This window comes from Astatotilapia calliptera, chromosome 22, assembly GCF_900246225.1.
Source record: "Astatotilapia calliptera chromosome 22, fAstCal1.2, whole genome shotgun sequence".
NCBI lineage: Eukaryota > Metazoa > Chordata > Actinopteri > Cichliformes > Cichlidae > Astatotilapia > Astatotilapia calliptera.
Genome location: NC_039322.1, coordinates 18,649,538 through 18,667,464, shown reverse-complemented (window position 1 = coordinate 18,667,464; position 17,927 = coordinate 18,649,538). Strand labels below are relative to the sequence as shown.

Genomic DNA, 17,927 nt, shown 5'->3' with positions numbered 1-17,927 from the left:
TTTTTCTTCCTTATCATGTGATCCGGTCATTTATCTTATCCATTTTTTCTCACTGTGCTTTAATTAAATATCAGCATTATTCTGTCATTATGCTTTTCAGTCTCTGTGAAGAATTACAACATGAGGACCCAAATGCAGACACCGAGCAAGAATGAGCGACAAAACAAGAGGCCTTATTATGGCTGATTTATAAAAACATACAAAACTTAGCAGACAGAAAGCACCAGAATCCAAAGTAGGCGGGTAATACACACACACACACACACACACACACACACACACAGCTGAGAAAACAGGTAAAACTGATCAGTAAGACAGAAGAACATAAAACTAAATAAAACTAAAATATATGTCTCAGGGGTTCTAAAGGGTGGTTGCTAGTTTCATTTACAAGAGATACTAAACAAATGCTTTCATATAGCGCACATGGGCACACTGGCTGTGACAGTCTCACTTGGTCACGTGGCAATAATAAAAAATAATCCCAGAACTTAAAACTTGTTAAACTCTGGCACTTTCACATGTTAGCGCTTTCTTTGTCTGAGCAATTGCCACTTTATCATGTCATTAAAACATCTTATCAACAAGAAGATAATAAAAATTATACCAGGAAATCAAACTCTGTGTTTCTGTAAACAACGATTAAAAAACTCCTCTAAAGTCTACACTCACTGTTATAAAAAAAACATTTATGTTGGGATTTTCAGATTCTTTTATGTTGTATCATTTGGGATATTTACAGTGTATTTCCCTTCCTGCCCTAAAATATAACAGTTTTTTAATTGCATTTCTGACAGTGAGAAAGGATATTTAGAAGTGCATTTTTGTCCTTTAATAACCTCCCAGTGGTTTGGATAGACAGAGGTCTTTAGTGACTCTAAGAAGACCTTCTATTATTGATTGATTCATTCACTAAATACCCCAAAATATTTGCTTGTCTTACACATATGACATCCCATTCTTAAGCTAAAGGGTTTAATATAATAAAAGCCCGACTTACAGTCTCTGCTCTAATTCATCCCAAAGGTATTCTGTCTGATTGAGGTCAGGAGTTTGTGCAGGCCAAATAAATTCTTCAACAAATTTGCTCATCAGTGCCTTTATGGGCCTTTCTTTGTGCAGCGGTACAAAGTCATATTGGAACAAGAAGAGGCTGTTCCCAAACAGTTCACACAAAGTTGGAAACATGAAATTGTCCAAAATATCTTGGTATGCTGAAGCATTAAAAGTTCCTTTCACTGGAACTAAGGGGCCAAGCTTAGCTCCTAAAAAACAACCCCACACCATAATCCTCCCTCCACCAAACTTTACACCTGATTGCAGCTGCTCAATTCCATGACACTCTCTATGTACTGTCCTTGAGCTAATGTGAATTACTGTAGGTCATAACTTCTTACCTGAATGATGAATAATGACTCCAAGCAGGCCTGCTACAATTTCTTTTTTTTTTGTTTCTTTTTTTATTTTCTTCTTTATAACAGTGAGCATAGAGTTGAGGGGGTTTTTTTTCTCACAAAGTCTGATTTCCTGGTATCATTTTGATTATCATAATGTTGATAAGATGTTTTAATGACATGATAAAGGGACAATTGCTCCGACAAAGAAAAATAAAGAAGAAAATCCCAACATAAAGTCTATAAATTTTACACCTGTGAATATAGTCTTGGATTTTAATGACCCCAAACAGGCCTGCCACAGTTCATTGTGTTTTGTGTTCACTGTTATAAAAAAACAGTTGAAAGGTTGTTTTTTTTTATCTTTGTTTACAGAAACGCTCACAAAGTTTGATTTCCTGGTACCATTTTCATTATCATCTTGTTGATAATATGTTTTAATGACATGATAAAGCAAAAATTGCTCAGACAAAGAAAGCGCTAACATGTGAAAGTGCCAGAGTTTAACAAGTTTTAAGTTCTGGGATTATTTTTTATTATTGCCACGTGACCAAGTGAGACTGTCACAGCCAGTGTGCCCATGTGCGCTATATGAAAGCATTTGTTTAGTATCTCTTGTAAATGAAACTAGCAACCACCCTTTAGAACCCCTGAGACATATATTTTAGTTTTATTTAGTTTTATGTTCTTCTGTCTTACTGATCAGTTTTACCTGTTTTCTCAGCTGTGTGTGTGTGTGTGTGTGTGTGTGTGTGTGTGTGTGTGTGTGTGTGTGTGTGTGTGTGTGTATTACCCGCCTACTTTGGATTCTGGTGCTTTCTGTCTGCTAAGTTTTGTATGTTTTTATAAATCAGCCATAATAAGGCCTCTTGTTTTGTCGCTCATTCTTGCTCGGTGTCTGCATTTGGGTCCTCATGTTGTAATTCTTCACAGAGACTGAAAAGCATAATGACAGAATAATGCTGATATTTAATTAAAGCACAGTGAGAAAAAATGGATAAGATAAATGACCGGATCACATGATAAGGAAGAAAAACTAAGTTTGGCAACGTAATAATTAGTAGTGGAGAAGCCCTAAAACCGAGGACAGCAAGCAGAAAAGAGAACAAATTTTCCTCAGTTGAGTTACAAAGAAGTTAATTTTAAAAGAAAAGAAATAAATCGTAATAATCTAGGGTGCTCAAACTATGAACATAAAAGAATGAAAAATATGCAAGCCAACAAAAAACAAACACATTTACTAATAAACAAGTTTTAATGTCTTAATAGTTTATTTACTTATTTGTCCTGCCAAAATGAAAGAGATGATCCTTCTGTGTGGAAGGACTTTGTTCTCTTTATGTTAGATTAACTCATCTGTTTTACTTTTCCTTTCGTAGCTCTCACCTGTCCTGTTTAATTGTTCATGACCTTGATAAGGCTTTTTACCATGCAATAAATATATAACTACATAAAATAAAGAGTCACATTCTCCTGAATGTGCCAAGAGGAAATGACTGTTCAACAGTTAAACAATCATGAATTTCTTTGGAATTTGATTTTTTCAGGCTTATATTTACACTCTAAGAAATAAAATGTTGTATTTACTCCACCCAGTTATGTCAACCGGTTCCACACAACTGGGTTAGTGAAATATAAAATGTATGATATATTTAATTTGAACAAGAAATTTTAAGTACATCTGATAAGATTTGGATAATTAAATGCAAATCAAAAGAATCATGTTGTATTAGCTGAATATCATAATGTTGATATAACTAACCTTGTTGATTTAAATTGAGAAGACTAAATAAAACCTACTCAACCAAAACAAGCTGTACTTACTTTGAGAAATAACATGTTGTATTTACTCCACCCAGTTATGTCAACCGGTTCCACACAACTGGGTTAGTGAAATATAAAATGTATGATACATTTAATTTGAACAAGAAATTTTAAGTAAATCTGATAAATCTACTCACCCAAAACACGCTCTACTGAAACTATAGGATTAAATCACTTTAACAGAATTGCAACTTACTCTATTTAAGTTTGTAAATTAAATAAATCGAACACAAGTTTATTCAGTTAACCTAACTTTAATAACACTTTGTGTAAAACTTGTTGAAGCACACTTTGAGCAATTCAAATGCTTCTAGATCTTTTTCCCCAAACAATCTTTACATATATTCAAGTGCATTTTAGGTGCAGGAAGACAAGATACAGAATGTCATGTTAAACTGAAATGATTAAAACTGGAAACTTGTGATTCCAACATTTTTAACATTAACATGACTTAATTTAAACTTGATTGGGCTACAATGAAAAGCCCACAATACAGCCCTGCAAACAGCAGGTAGAAATTACTTTTGTGTCATTTTTGTCCATATTTAGAAAAATAACCTTTGCTTCAAAACTTAAACTGAAGTCCAAAGTTAGGAGCAGTCTTTTTCAGTGTAGTTGGATGTTGGTAAAGGTTCAAGAACAAAGAACGCAGAAAAGTGAAAGGCCTTGCAGAAGTTCTTGTGGCAATTCAAACTGAACAGTTTATGAAGTGCAAGGAGAAGGGTTCGAGAACCTTAAAGTTCAGTGTCCTCTATAGTTCACTGCAGGCTGTTTCACTCAAGCAGTTTGTTTTTCAGAACCTGCACCTTCATGGATAGGTTGTTCCCATCCAACTCCATCAGCACCTTCTGAAGAAATTCAAATGTGTATTTCAGGTGCTTTGGGTACCTCAGATTTAGACTATAGATTAGTCCAAGCAGGAGGGCACAACCCTTTGCCACATCACTAAGAGCTTGCAGCACAGTGCATCCTTCTATGATGACACCAATGTCCTCAGGTGTATCTGCAGAGTTTGCTCTCATGTCTGACAACATAGACTCCCAAAGTCAGCTGCTCCGTTTCTCTGCTTGCACCAAGATCCACATCCTTTAAATAAAAATTAAAAAAAGATAAGTTAATTGCGTACATATACATATGGACAAGTAAGTCCACCTTCCATTTCCAATCCCAAATTTAAAAAAGGAAAATAACTGATCGTTTTCCTTTTTTAACTTACCAAGAATTCCTTGAACAGGTCATCTGGCTTTTCATTTAAGTAGACACAGCTTTCAGAATGCATTCCCGTCGAACATCAACGCTGGGATTCTGGTGGAGATAAGAACTCAATATGAGAGAAGTTTCCTATTTTGGTTCCTTTCAACCTCTTTACAAAACAAAGTCAAAAATATTAACACATAGCAGATGATTAAGCAATGTTTCATAACTCACATCAGTGATGTGCAGTGAGGTTCATGATTGGTAAGGCACTGACTCCTCTGTGTCAGATTAACAAATATATGAACCCAAAAATTGAAGCTTTTCAATTTTGACATTACGTGAAAGCTTTCATTTTTGCTTTAATCAATTCTAGATTGTTCAACAATATATTTAATAATTGTGCCCCTAAAAATATTAAAATTAAATAGAAGATTAGAACTGGGCAATATGGACTTAAAATCCTATCATGACATTTTGTGGATAACAATAAGTCTGTGAAGGTTCACAGTCATCCAGGTCATCGTAGTCTAAGGAGCTTGGAAAGAAAAGTGAAGCTTCTTCAGTGAAGATTTCTGACACTAAACCAGAAATCAACATGGAGTCGAATTCTTTCAAACAATGTAGCAACTTAATTGATGCACATTTCTAAAATACACTACACATTCATTTCATTCTTCAAACTACAGGATCGCTGGCGCTCCCAGTGGTCATTACTGATGTCAGGGAGCAGGTGCGGTAGATGTTGGGAGTAATTTTAAAACTGTCGGTCTTAGTAGGCAAGTCTCATCTTAACAAGAATTGCAAAAGATTTTGGAAAATTACACCGAAGCAGGTTCAACAATATTTGTTAAATGTTTTCATACTTCTAACATGTGAGAGAGATATACAAGCTAGAGTGTTAAAAAATTTGCCAGGCATCATTTGTTTAAAAAAAAATGCAAAAGTATTCCCGAAAGTGTCAGATGTGTATCAGTTAGTATACATTAATCAAATTTGTCATCCTTAAATTGTTGTACTTACCAAATAATCCTCAGATGGCGATGGATTCTATCCAGGATGCTAAGCATATGCAAGTCTCAGTTGAAAATGGCGGATGATCAAACTTCCACACTGCACATGTGCAAACTCAGAAGTACGGAGAGCCTATTAGGACAATCCTCTTTAAATTAAAGTGCTCTTCATTTTAAATGAACTTTTTACGTTGGATTTAATTTACTGCATTTTGTTGTATTGAAATATTATGTTGTTAATTAAATTCAAAACAACATACTTGTGTTTAAAGTTAAAAATCAATTGGTGGCATTAGTTTTAACATGAAGCATTTACATAATGCTACCAACATCAGTGTGTCATTTCTTAGAGTGTAATGTTATTGTTTATGGTGGAGAGTTTTGGTCTATTTGACCAATGATATCACACCAGCAGTAAAAACACCCACTCAGGCAGCTATAAAAGAAACCATCCTGTACAAAGAAGCTGCAGCAGCTCCTCATCATACTGTGAGACTTAAAGCTTCAACATGATCTTGCTCCTCTTCTTGTTTGGTCTGGCTCTGGGTGCTCCTTCTGAGTCTCCCTCTGATGACAATGAAGTGAAGCAACAACCTGGTAACCGTCTCATTTTCTAGCTCTTATTTTCCCTTATTTACTTTTACCTTTATTTGTGGTTATTATGTTAGCAAAAGATCATTTTATGTGGATATTTGTTATCTCATGCTCCTCTTCTTTGGAACTATGAATGAGGGAAAAGCTTTTGCTGAATGCATTTGACCAGTGGCATTATTTCAACTGTGCAGCCATGATTCTCTGCAGCGCTTAAATTAAAGCAGTTACTTGTTTCAATACCAGCAGAGCATTTTCACCTCTGTTTCTGTGACTCTGAGAAAAAAAATCTCTTCAACTTTTTAACAGTTTCATCCAGCCCTGAATTCTGTTTTCCTTTCAGGTGAACGGAAATTTAAACTGCAACGTGGAGCCTGTCCCATGTTCTGGTGGAGCTTCAACAACCGCTGCTACAAATATGTCGCCACCCACATGACCTGGGCTGATGCAGAGGTCTACTGTTTGTCACAGGGAGCCAACCTGGTGTCCATCCACAGTACAGAGGAACAGAGTTTTGTGAAAAACCTGATCCAGAACTTTGACCACGCAGAGGGACTCACCTGGATTGGACTCAGTGACAAACATAAAGAAGGCACCTGGATGTGGGCCGATGGTTGTCCACTGCGTTTTGTCTACTGGAGTCCAGCACAACCTAATAATCAGGGAGGAAATGAACACTGTGTTCACACCAATGTAGTATCAGATAAGAAATGGAATGACTACACGTGTGCTACCAATTTACCTTATGTTTGTGCAACACGCATTACCTGTCCTTAGAAGCACTGAACCTTCTGTTCCTGCTAGTACAATGCTACAATAAAGATGTGAATGCACACTGTAACCTGTCTTTTGTGTGTCTGTGCAAAAGTCATTAAATTTCACTCACCTTGATTTTCATGAATACAGAATCATCCACTGGTAGCTCTGATGGTGGATCACAGGGAATATTTACTCATTGTTTTAATCTCACAGCTAATGTTAATATAATGAGGAAGGAGGAAAGAAACATTGAACATCGGTGCTAAATTTTCTTTGTCATTGTTTTGGTGATAAAGTTGTTTTAAAATAAAATACAATCAAACTAACAATAAAGTATTTATGCAGTGACTCTAACCAGAAAGCACCAAAGACTTCAGCCAGTCTAAATAAGAGATGTGGCTTCTGTCACGGTTGTCCCAATTTAAAGGCTGCTCCAAATGCGGCCAATAAATGCGGCCTTTATTTCCCCAAATTTGAAGGATAGGTCAGGTGTGTCCTTCATGGCCCACCATATCCCAGAATTCAGAGCGCAGCCCAGCCAATTCCAGTTTCGAACAATGGCGGCTGCTACTTAGTTGTAATATTATATTACTCTTATTATTCTTTCCAAAATGTTATCAATTAAATTAATAACTAATGTAATAATAATTAATAACTAATTGGAGGCCAATTACTGAATTTCCCTTTTGTGTTTTACATGTAAAGTAGGAGCTGTATTACACACACAATAAATGCATTTAAAGTACATAATTCACTCAGAACCAGAGCAGATTTGATTCCATGTTATTTTCTATCTCACGTTTTCACAATTTGTTTACTTTAATTTTCACCTGAGTGAGACAGTCATAGGAAAAAGATGTATTGAGTGTAACTGAAGGTATAATTATAGGTGTTACGTGTACAAGATGGAAACACCAGCGAAGCACATGTCTCTGCTCACTCTGTTCAAAGCAGAGCAGTTGTGTTTTTGTTACATGCTGAAGCCTTTTTATAAATAATGGATTTGTATTAATGTTGATGTTTGAAGTCTAAACACTCCAAGTGCACATGTTTCTAACGTTTGCATTAAAATGCACTTTTTCAGATGTTCCAGCTGAGTTCTGTTAGATCTGCTGTAGAGTTATGATAAAGAGCTGCACATAAAAATAAAAAGGAGCACACAGTTATCATCTGTGCATGAAATCACTCACTTCTAAAAACACACTTACTCTTTGTTGTCATTTATACTTCCCAGTTTGAAGTAAGAATGTGTTTAGAGCACAGGATGATCAGATTAACAGGATATAAATTGTAATTACTCCTCAGGGTCTCCTCAGAGACTACATGCTTTTGATGTAATTTTAATTTACTGTTTAACATTTAGCTAATTATTGATTTCAATCCAAGCTAAAATGCTGCTACAGACAAGTCACCAGTTAGCAAACTAACTGTTCGGCATACAGATATATCCATTCTGGGGGCTGTTGAGAAAACAACAAAACCCCTTTGAACTCACCCATACACCAATATTTCCACAAAAATCTCACATAACTAACAATAGGACTTTTCCTTGTTCTTTTGACATTTGTTAAATTTCAACATGTTCCAGAAAGCTGTGTTTGTTTTACTGCGTAAATATGTTGTATTGCATCACAGCAGTGAACAAAGTGCAGTTTACTATTTGATGGGGTGGGGGAGGCTTGGAATCAAAGACTAAACTATGCAGCTTTAAGTTGTGGAAATAGCGGACAGCATTTCACCATAAAGGCACTGTTCTCAGTCCTCAGCACAGCAATGTTAAGCAAATATGCAAGTAAAATAAATTTATTTATTGTTTTTCAAGATACAAATCACAAAGTGCTTCACCTGATATAAAATCAACACAACATAAGCCCAGGAGTTAGATGACATCAGAATGAAATGTCTTAATGGGTCAAGGAAGATTTACAATATTGAACAATATCTAACATATTACGCAATGTAAATCGTGCATCTGATATTCAAAAGGGTGTTGCAAGTCAAGACACGACAACAATACCATCAAACAGACTCAGTATTCGTGGGTGTTAAATATTAGCACTTCAATCTTCAAATGACCTTTCCTCCAAGTCTATCGAATCTAAATTTTTTCTGTGCTTCACAGAGGAAAGTCAAAGGTATTTTTCCAGTTACCTATAAAAATTGAAATTTCTTACATTCCTAATAATAAGAACTTTGAGAGGAGGCAGCGCGAGGGCCGAGGTGGCTTTCAGCTGGAGCAGAGAGGAGAGAGCTGCACACACCTGCTCTAATGGAAGGAGCCACACATGTAAACAAAAATGACATCTGATCATGGATCATGATATCATAACAACATGAATCTTTACTGTGCAGTCTTAATGTGCTTTAACCAGTTTATATATAGTATATAGTTCATAGTTAGTAAGTTATATCAGACATCTTTTCTTCTAAATTCCTAACGACAAACAGTGCGAGTTGCACATAAAAAGGAAATTGTTTTTGAACACTCAAGCTCATTCCACGTGCACAGTTCTCCTTTCCTTCAGCGTTGTTTGGCTCTCCTTAACCCCAAAATTCAGAGCTGATTTGAGACCCACATCAGACCACATCCATCTGCCTTCTTTGTGAATGTCCTAAGCTTTGGAATAATCTTCCTCTTCACATTAGGCAATCGACATCAGTTCTGGTTTTTAAATCCAGATTGAAAACGCATTTTTATTCACTGGCTTTTGACTCAGTGGTTGACTGACTTGTATTTTATTGTTTTCGCTATGTTTATTATTTTATCGTATTTATTATTCTTATGGTATCTATTATGTTTCTATTGTTCAGCACTTTGGTCAGCCTTGTGTGTTTCTAAAGTGCTATATAAATAAACAATGATGATGATGATGATGTCACTGAGTCCGATCCTGGTGAAGACATTTTAACCACTTTCAGGTCTTACTCAAGGTTTTGATAAAATTATGCCTCTCCAAGACTGTGGGATTGACACAAGGTTGGTTCCCTCTGACACACGGTGTGGCTCTGCATCAGCCCAGGTCATAGCTATGGCATTGTGCATATAGCAGCGGTCGCTGTAGCTGTACCAGGAGCTGGTTTCTTTGGTAATTTATTTGATTGTATTTTATTTTAAAAAGGCTTTTTCAGCAAAACAATTAAACAAAAAAAGTTCAGTATAGATGTTGGGTGTTTTTTACTCCTGCTTCAATATTGTGGCAGGGTGTGGTCTGTGGTGGCGCTGCAGGGATGATGGAAGCACCTGCACGGCATCTGCAATCACGCTTCGCCGGCTTAAAATCTGTGCTCTGTCTGCTGTTGTTGTTGATGATGATGTGAGTGGCTGGCAGCTGCAGAGCTGCAGCCACGTGTGGAAGAAAAGCAGTTAATAAAGGTGATGCTGAAAAGCATGTTCATGCAAACTTCGTCTGGTCTGCTGTAGGTCATTTAAAAATATATTAACGTTAGTTGTGAGCAGTGTTGGGTTACTTTTAAAATGTATTCCACTACAGATTACAGAATACATGCCCCAAAATGTAGTTTGTAACGTATTTTGTCACGTTACTCAACGAGAGTAACGTATTCTGAATACTTTGGATGCTTTTTACAACTACATGAATGTACTATTGCTGTGTGATTTATTACTATTACTAAAGGCTACTCGCCATACCAACACCAACTAGATTTTTAAATCTTAATATAAAATGAGTAACAGTAGGGTGGACATTAGGTAAGGCTGCACTTTTTGCAGCGATCTTGTAAAAAAAACTATTCTGCACGTATATAAAACAAGTCTGCGGCACTGAACCGTAGTAAAGGGACCTCTGGCTAATAGTCGGGTTCTGTGTCGCGCTCGTAGCTGACAGTGTTGGGTAAGTTACTTTAAATTAGTAACTTAGTTACATTACTAGTTACTTCTATCAAAAGTAACTCAGTTACTTCAAGTTACTCATTACTTTCAGAGTAACTAGTTACTAGGGAAAGTAACTTTGGTTTTACTCAGAATTCTCTTGTTAATGTGTTGCTTCCGTAACTGGATACCCAGCAAGTTTGCCAGTCTTCTAGCTTGCTTACTTGCCACAAGTGCACTGTGCCACCTACCAATAGAAAGGAAAAAAATAATGTGCACATTTCCACAAGACAAATCCCACGCCTGGACCGTCGTTGACCGCCACATGATTCTAGCCTGCTTTTTACATCCAACACAAAAACTGCAGTCGTGGTGCTTTCGATTGTACTCAGAACTCGGAAATTCTGCCTTCCGAATAGGAAGATGTAGGTAACACCAGACTGCAGATGAGCTGCTTACAGGGCTGGACTGGGACAAAAAAAAAAAATCGTCCCGGGCATTTTGACTAGAAACTGGCCCACCATTATAGGAAAAATCATAAAGCCTTTGAATGAAAACAAACGCTGTTGTGACAGTGATGTACACTGTTCTGATGGTATATATGCATCAATCTATCAATCGTTTGTTGTAAGACTCAGATAATTATTTTTTTAAAAGCGAGACATTTTAAATGAGAATAAGAAAGAAAAGTATTTCTTTGTGCCCACCTTTCCCTGTTAATGTCCTACCTGGCCCCCTGGCAACACTTTGCTAGACCCGCCCCTGCACAGTTACCAGCTGTCAGCTAAGTAAAAAAAAGGATCCTGGTGTTATTTGTCTCTCAGAAACAGTTCATAACTTCCCTTCAACTCGTTCATGTCACCTAAAAGGTCAACCTGTTTCTCCATCACCTGTTCAGCTCTGATGATTCAGTAAGGACATCTCCTGGTTTCATCTTCATGTTTCCCTCTCACCAGGATAACCAAACCATATCATGACCAGCAGCTTTACAGCTGTGGCTCCAGCAAACATCAGCTGATACTAGAAATTAATATTAAATAAATTCTAACAACAGCTGATTAAGCTTAAACGTGCTGCTGTTGTTTAGCGCGACATCCGCTGGTTTCCTCTTTCTGGCGCAAAGTGGACGATAAACAAACAAGAGAGAAAAGCCGATCAGCTGATCATTGATCAGTTTCATGATTGAAGTAGAAACAGGAGAGGGAGGGGGAGAGAATGAGAGAAGAAGAGGCAGCTGTGCAGCGTAAACACAGAATAACTCCAGCGTTGTGTCTTTTTCATTGTAGCTGAAGTCCGGGACAAAATGTTCCTTTTCACCTCAATACGAAACCCGTAATATTTTCTCTGAATACGAGACGATTCTGTTTTTTACGGGACGGTTGGAAACTCTAATAATTAACCTATGAACAATATAAAGTTCAACATCAGTAACATAGCACCCACCCAGCTGTATAGAAACCCCGTCATGCTAGCTAGTACTCAGTACGAAAAAGTCAGCATAACGAAAATAAACTCCACCTAAACTTGGTTTATATGTGACTCAGATACACTGCAGGTCATAACTTCTTACCTGAAGTTCAGTTCACCTGATACTCAGACCGGCGGCTGCTTCGGGTCTCTCCTCTTGCCTCCCTTTTCCATCCTCCACCTGCTGGCTTCCACCACTTGCTAATGTTATTGAATCTGTGGAAGCTCCGCGATAGCCACCACACGAAGTAACGAATAACGAGCCTATCTAAATCCCAGTAACGAGTAACGCGTTCCTGGTTTTGGCATAATAACTAGTTACCGTGCTCGTTACCACAATAATAACGTAGTTACTGTAACGCGTTACTTAATAACGCGTTAGTCCCAACTACAGATGGACCGATCTGATATTATGTATCGGTATCGGTCCGATACTGACCTAAATTACTGGATCGGATATCGGAGAAAAATAAAAAATGTAATCCGATCCATTAAATATCACGAAAGCACCTCACAAAACTTGCAACACACCATAACTCACCTCAGAACGTTAGCACGTCGGAGCAGTATGCATCACGTGATAGAGCGGCTGTGGCATGCGGGACCTGTCAGTGGTCTGGATAGCATGTGGAGCTTCGCTAGCAACCCGGCATTTCATCTCCGACAAAGTTATCCCGAGAGAAGTAAAGCAAGTGTGTAAGTCCATCTCTGAATGTTTCTAAAGCATTCCTGCGTTAAGCTTAACAAGCGACTGCCTCTTCTTGCTGCTACTTCAATCATGAAACTGCTTAATGATCAGCTGATCGGCTTTTCTGTCGCGAGTCCGTGTCTCTTGTTTGCTTTTGGCCCACGTTGCACCAGAAAGAGGAAACCAGCGGCTAAACAACAGCAGCACGTTTAAGCTTGATCAGCTGTTGTTAGAATTTATTTAATATTACTTTCTACTCGAGGATCTTTTTCTACGTAGCTGACGCTGGTAACTGTGCAGGGGCGGATCTAGCAAAGTTTAGCCAGGGGGGCCGATAAGGCATGAACAGGGAAAATGGGGCACAAAGACACACTTTTCTTTCTTATTCTCATTTAAAATGTCTAGCTTTTAATAAATAATTATCTGACACCCAAAGTTTTAATTTGATGCAAAATGTATAGAAGTCAATTAATGTATATAGTGACTATTAAGTCTAATATATATACCCTAGTAAGCTATAGTACTTTTTCCTTTGGGAAGGCACCATCTGTGCAGTCTGCAATTTTGTTGAAGAAAGATGTTGAATCTATTTAATATTTCTTGAAAAATAATTGATTTCTGTGCATTTTTTTTTCACACTGCATCAAATTAAGGTTGATTACGTCGATTAAGCATCATGAGGTGGAGGGTGAGGGGTGGTTCCCTATTTTTTATTTATTTATTTTTGTTGTTGCTGGGAGTTGGAACCCTATTAGTTAGGTTGCTTAATATTTATGCTAAGTACTCTTTAAAATACCAGAATAGGGAGGATGGTGTAGGTTTAAGTTTATTAGATTGATCAGTATTGCTGTACTATGAAATATTTTTTTTTGCATACAGGTATAACAGAATAGCTTTAGTGTAGTTGTTGTTTTAAACTTGAGTATGAACTTATACAAAATGCAGCAAAATATTTAAAAAACAGTTTTGTTGATTAAAACACACTATATCGGATTCATATCGGTATCGGCAGATATCCAAATTTATGATATCGGTATCGGTATCGGACATAAAAAAGTGGTATCGTGCCATCTCTAGTCCCAACACTGGTAGCTGAAAACTAGCTTTACTTTGTTGTCTGGGTCAACTTTTCTAGCGAGAGACAGAGAGAGCCGTTGAAAGGCTGCTCCAACAGAACTTATTGTTTGGGAGAAAAACACGAACACAGTGTACAGTCTTAATAGCTTACTTACAACTGGGCTCATCAGGCACTGTTTTTGGCTGCAGTGGTTATTATTATATTTACATGCTTCCAGCTCCCGTTTCTGGTCGGTGACAACTCATACTTTTCAACTCTCCTTTTTCTCCCTCCTGGCGCTCACAGACACATAACAGGTATGGCAGTCCATTCTCCCTGCAGCACGAACTACACTGCCCGTGAGGCTACATTCTTTAGGGCGATGCCTGTAACACTCTGCCTGTTGCCTTCTTATTAAATAATTTTTTGAATAATTTTTTAAAACACTTCTTCGCGTCATTATATGGGCTGCAAATAGGGGTGACGTGGACCGTTAGATTGAGACACAGGTATTACTACCTCTTAATGTGTGTTTTGTCTGGTTTTACACCAGCGTGGAATTACCAAAAATAGAGAGGGCATAGCCTAACATATGAAACAGGAAAAGACCGCTATGTAATCCATTTATTTCAACAAAGTAAAGTACCAACCCATATAAACGGTAACTGTAGCGGAATACAGTTACTCATATTTTGTATTTTAAATGTGTAACGGCGGTACATGTATTCCGTTAGTCCCCAACACTGGCTGTGAGATTAAAACAATGAGTAAATATTCCCTGTGATCCACCATCAGAGCTACCAGTGGATGATTCTGTATTCATGAAAATCAAGGTGAGTGAAATTTAATGACTTTTGCACAGACACACAAAAGACAGATTACAGTGTGCATTCACATCTTTATTGTAGCATTGTACTAGCAGGAACAGAAGGTTCAGTGCTTCTAAGGACAGGTAATGCGTGTTGCACAAACATAAGGTAAATTGGTAGCACACGTGTAGTCATTCCATTTCTTATCTGATACTACATTGGTGTGAACACAGTGTTCATTTCCTCCCTCATTATCTGGTTGTGCTGGACTCCAGTAGACAAAACGCAGTGGACAACCATCGGACCACATCCAGGTGCCTTCTTTATGTTTGTCACTGAGTCCAATCCAGGTGAGTCCCTCTGCGTGGTCAAAGTTCTGGATCAGGTTTTTCACAAAACTCTGTTCCTCTGTATTGCGGATGGACACCAGGTTGGCTCCCTGTGACAAACAGTAGACCTCTGCATCAGCCCAGGTCATGCGGGTGGCGACATATTTGTAGCAGCGGTCATTGAAGCTCCACCAGAACATGGGACAGGCTCCACGTTGCAGTTTAAATTTCCGTTCACCTGAAAGGAAAACAGAATTCAGGGCTGGATGAAACTGTTAAAAAGTTGAGAAAAAGAGATTTTTTTTCTCAGAGTCACAGAAACAGAGGTGAAAATGCTCTGCTGGTATTGAAACAAGTAACTGCTTTAATTTAAGCGCTGCAGAGAATCATGGCTGCACAGTTGAAATAATGCCACTGGTCAAATGCATTCAGCAAAAGCTTTTCCCTCATTCACAGTTCCAAAGAAGAGGAGCATGAGATAACAAATATCCACATAAAATGATCTTTTGCTAACATAATAACCACAAATAAAGGTAAAAGTAAATAAGGGAAAATAAGAGCTAGAAAATGAGACGGTTACCAGGTTGTTGCTTCACTTCATTGTCATCAGAGGGAGACTCAGAAGGAGCACCCAGAGCCAGACCAAACAAGAAGAGGAGCAAGATCATGTTGAAGCTTTAAGTCTCACAGTATGATGAGGAGCTGCTGCAGCTTCTTTGTACAGGATGGTTTCTTTTATAGCTGCCTGAGTGGGTGTTTTTACTGCTGGTGTGATATCATTGGTCAAATAGACCAAAACTCTCCACCATAAACAATAACATTAAATATAAGCCTGAAAAAATCAAATTCCAAAGAAATTCATGATTGTTTAACTGTTGAACAGTCATTTCCTCTTGGCACATTCAGGAGAATGTGACTCTTTATTTTATGTAGTTATATATTTATTGCATGGTAAAAAGCCTTATCAAGGTCATGAACAATTAAACAGGACAGGTGAGAGCTACAAAAGGAAACAGTAAAGTAAAACAGATGAGTTAATCTAACATAAAGAGAACAAAGTCCTTCCACACAGAAGGATCATCTCTTTCATTTTGGCAGGACAATTTAAAGTAAATAAGAAAATAACAAACTATTAAGACATATTTATTAATAAATGTGCTGTTTTCTCACTTTGGTTTAAATGTCAGCACTATTATGTCATTATGCTTTTTAGTTTCTATGAAGAATTACAACATGAGGACCCAAATGCAGACACTGACAACGGTGAGGGCAACACACACACACACACACACACACACACACACACACACACACACACACACACACACACACACACACACACACACATTTTCATATCTCAGTCAGGCCATTTCCCTAGCTGCTCACACTGACCATCAAAAATACATGCTAAAGTTACTAGAACTTTCATGATACAATAAAAGCAGTCTATCATAAACTAAAAAACAAAACATAAAAATAGACTAAGAACAAAGTCCTGGTATTTACAGATAACCACCTCGACTTATCTGATGAAATTATCTTATTTCATCAGATAAGGATGAATAGTATTTGGACCTGCACACATAACTCCACAGAAAGCAAAAGCAAAAGATGTCATTCTAGCTGGCAAAAGCCATGAGATTTATTAGCTACAAGTCTTAAATAGTTGTCAAATACCACATTAAGGAACTTACAGAATTCTGAGATTTTATCTAAACATTTGCACAAGCTTTCACACATGCCACAGTTTATTTTTTTAAACTCATTAAGTTCACAGCAAATTGAACTGTGAAGTTTTGTGTTTTTTTTACATTTTTATTGTTGTATGCTTATTACCATAGTACTGTAGTATCACCCCAAGAGAGCATGTTGCAGTCAGGCTGCTGGTTTACTTGTGGTTTCTAGGATGTATAAAATAGAAAGGGAGGCAGGCCCCTCTTCTGTGAAACCAGCTTCCGGTTTGGATTTGGGAGACAGACACCCACTCTACTTTTAAAATTAGGCTTAAATTTTCATTTTTGATAAAGTTTATAGTTAGCGCTGGATCAGGTAACCCTGAATCCATCTTTTGATAGTTTGCAATAGATCTTGGCTGCTGACAGTATAGGCATCAATAATACTACATCATTACAAATCCTTCAATATGTCCTCTTTTGAATTATGAGATTTGCAGTTTTTGTTTCGCGCCATAATCCATTGTCTAACCTGCTTCTCCCTGTGCTCAGGTTTTGCTTGGAGGACCTGTGGATATGGAGTGGTGAGCAGCCTTTATTTCACATGAACGTTTGGTAATTATTTGGAATCTGTGGAAACCCTGAAGGGAGACCGGGACTGTTACCACTTTGTGGCTGAGTTGCTGTCATTCCCAATCACGTCCACTTTTTTATAATACCACTAATAGCTGACTGTGGAACATTTGGCAGCAAGATAACTTGATGACTGGACTTGTTGCACGGGTTGCATCCTGTTACGGTATCACACTGGAATTCACTGAGCTTCTGAGAGTGAGATATTTTTTTCCACAAATGTTTGTAGAAGCAGTCTGCATGCCGAGGTGCTTGATTTTATACACCTGTGGCCATGGAAGTGATTGGAACACCTGAATTCAATGATTTGGATGGGTGAGTAAATGCTTGTGACAATACAGTACATGTGTGTTTACTTTTATATCATTTTGCCAAGAATGACTTTTATAATAAAACTATTCTATCCTGAACTAACAACAGAGTCCAGATATTTACAGCAGATAATGAACAGTATTTGGTGACCTGCAAGTGACCCCGCTTATATAATCAAACATACAGAAAGTGAAAGCACAGGATGTAAATGCCACATTAAGGAACTTTAACAAAACTTTAAGTAGTTTAGTAGTTTTAAGTAGTATAGTTATAAAAGGTAAAAACTTGACTCTTGTTTTGTAAGAAAGGTGTAATATTAAGGCTAATAATTTTGTCTGTCTGGTGTCTGGTCTTG

At 37.5% G+C, this 17,927-nt stretch overlaps 2 protein-coding genes and 1 long non-coding RNA gene across 3 annotated transcripts; 1 reads left to right on the top strand and 2 right to left on the bottom strand.

The window, feature by feature from the left end:
* Positions 1-3,204: 3,204 nt before the first annotated feature.
* Positions 3,205-5,572, bottom strand: LOC113014178 (uncharacterized). The gene is made up of 3 exons (XR_003270933.1): positions 5,436-5,572; positions 4,435-4,523; positions 3,205-4,304 (listed from the first exon to the last, which is right to left on the bottom strand). It is a non-coding gene; the product is annotated as an uncharacterized LOC113014178 (long non-coding RNA).
* A 175-nt stretch (positions 5,573-5,747) lies between these two features.
* Positions 5,748-6,951, top strand: LOC113014171 (lactose-binding lectin l-2-like). The gene is made up of 2 exons (XM_026155529.1): positions 5,748-6,022; positions 6,360-6,951. The coding sequence occupies exons 1-2, from the start codon at positions 5,935-5,937 to the stop codon at positions 6,791-6,793; spliced, it is 522 nt and encodes a 173-aa protein (XP_026011314.1). The 5' UTR covers positions 5,748-5,934; the 3' UTR covers positions 6,794-6,951.
* Positions 6,952-14,726: 7,775 nt separating this feature from the next.
* LOC113014173 (lactose-binding lectin l-2-like) lies at positions 14,727-16,027 on the bottom strand. The gene is made up of 2 exons (XM_026155531.1): positions 15,535-16,027; positions 14,727-15,192 (listed from the first exon to the last, which is right to left on the bottom strand). Exons 1-2 carry the CDS (start codon positions 15,620-15,622, stop codon positions 14,759-14,761), a joined length of 522 nt encoding a protein of 173 aa, XP_026011316.1. The 5' UTR covers positions 15,623-16,027; the 3' UTR covers positions 14,727-14,758.
* Between the last annotated feature and the right edge of the window lie 1,900 nt (positions 16,028-17,927).

Excerpts from the sequence above, each read along its gene's own strand:
- LOC113014171 (XM_026155529.1), top strand. The coding sequence starts at position 5,935 with ATGATCTTGCTCCTCTTCTTGTTTGGTCTGGCTCTGGGTGCTCCTTCT. Across the intron at positions 6,023-6,359 it reads TGAAGTGAAGCAACAACCTG|GTGAACGGAAATTTAAACTG; the intron begins GTAACCGTCTCA and ends TTTTCCTTTCAG.
- LOC113014173 (XM_026155531.1), bottom strand. The coding sequence starts at position 15,622 with ATGATCTTGCTCCTCTTCTTGTTTGGTCTGGCTCTGGGTGCTCCTTCT. Across the intron at positions 15,193-15,534 it reads TGAAGTGAAGCAACAACCTG|GTGAACGGAAATTTAAACTG; the intron begins GTAACCGTCTCA and ends TTTTCCTTTCAG.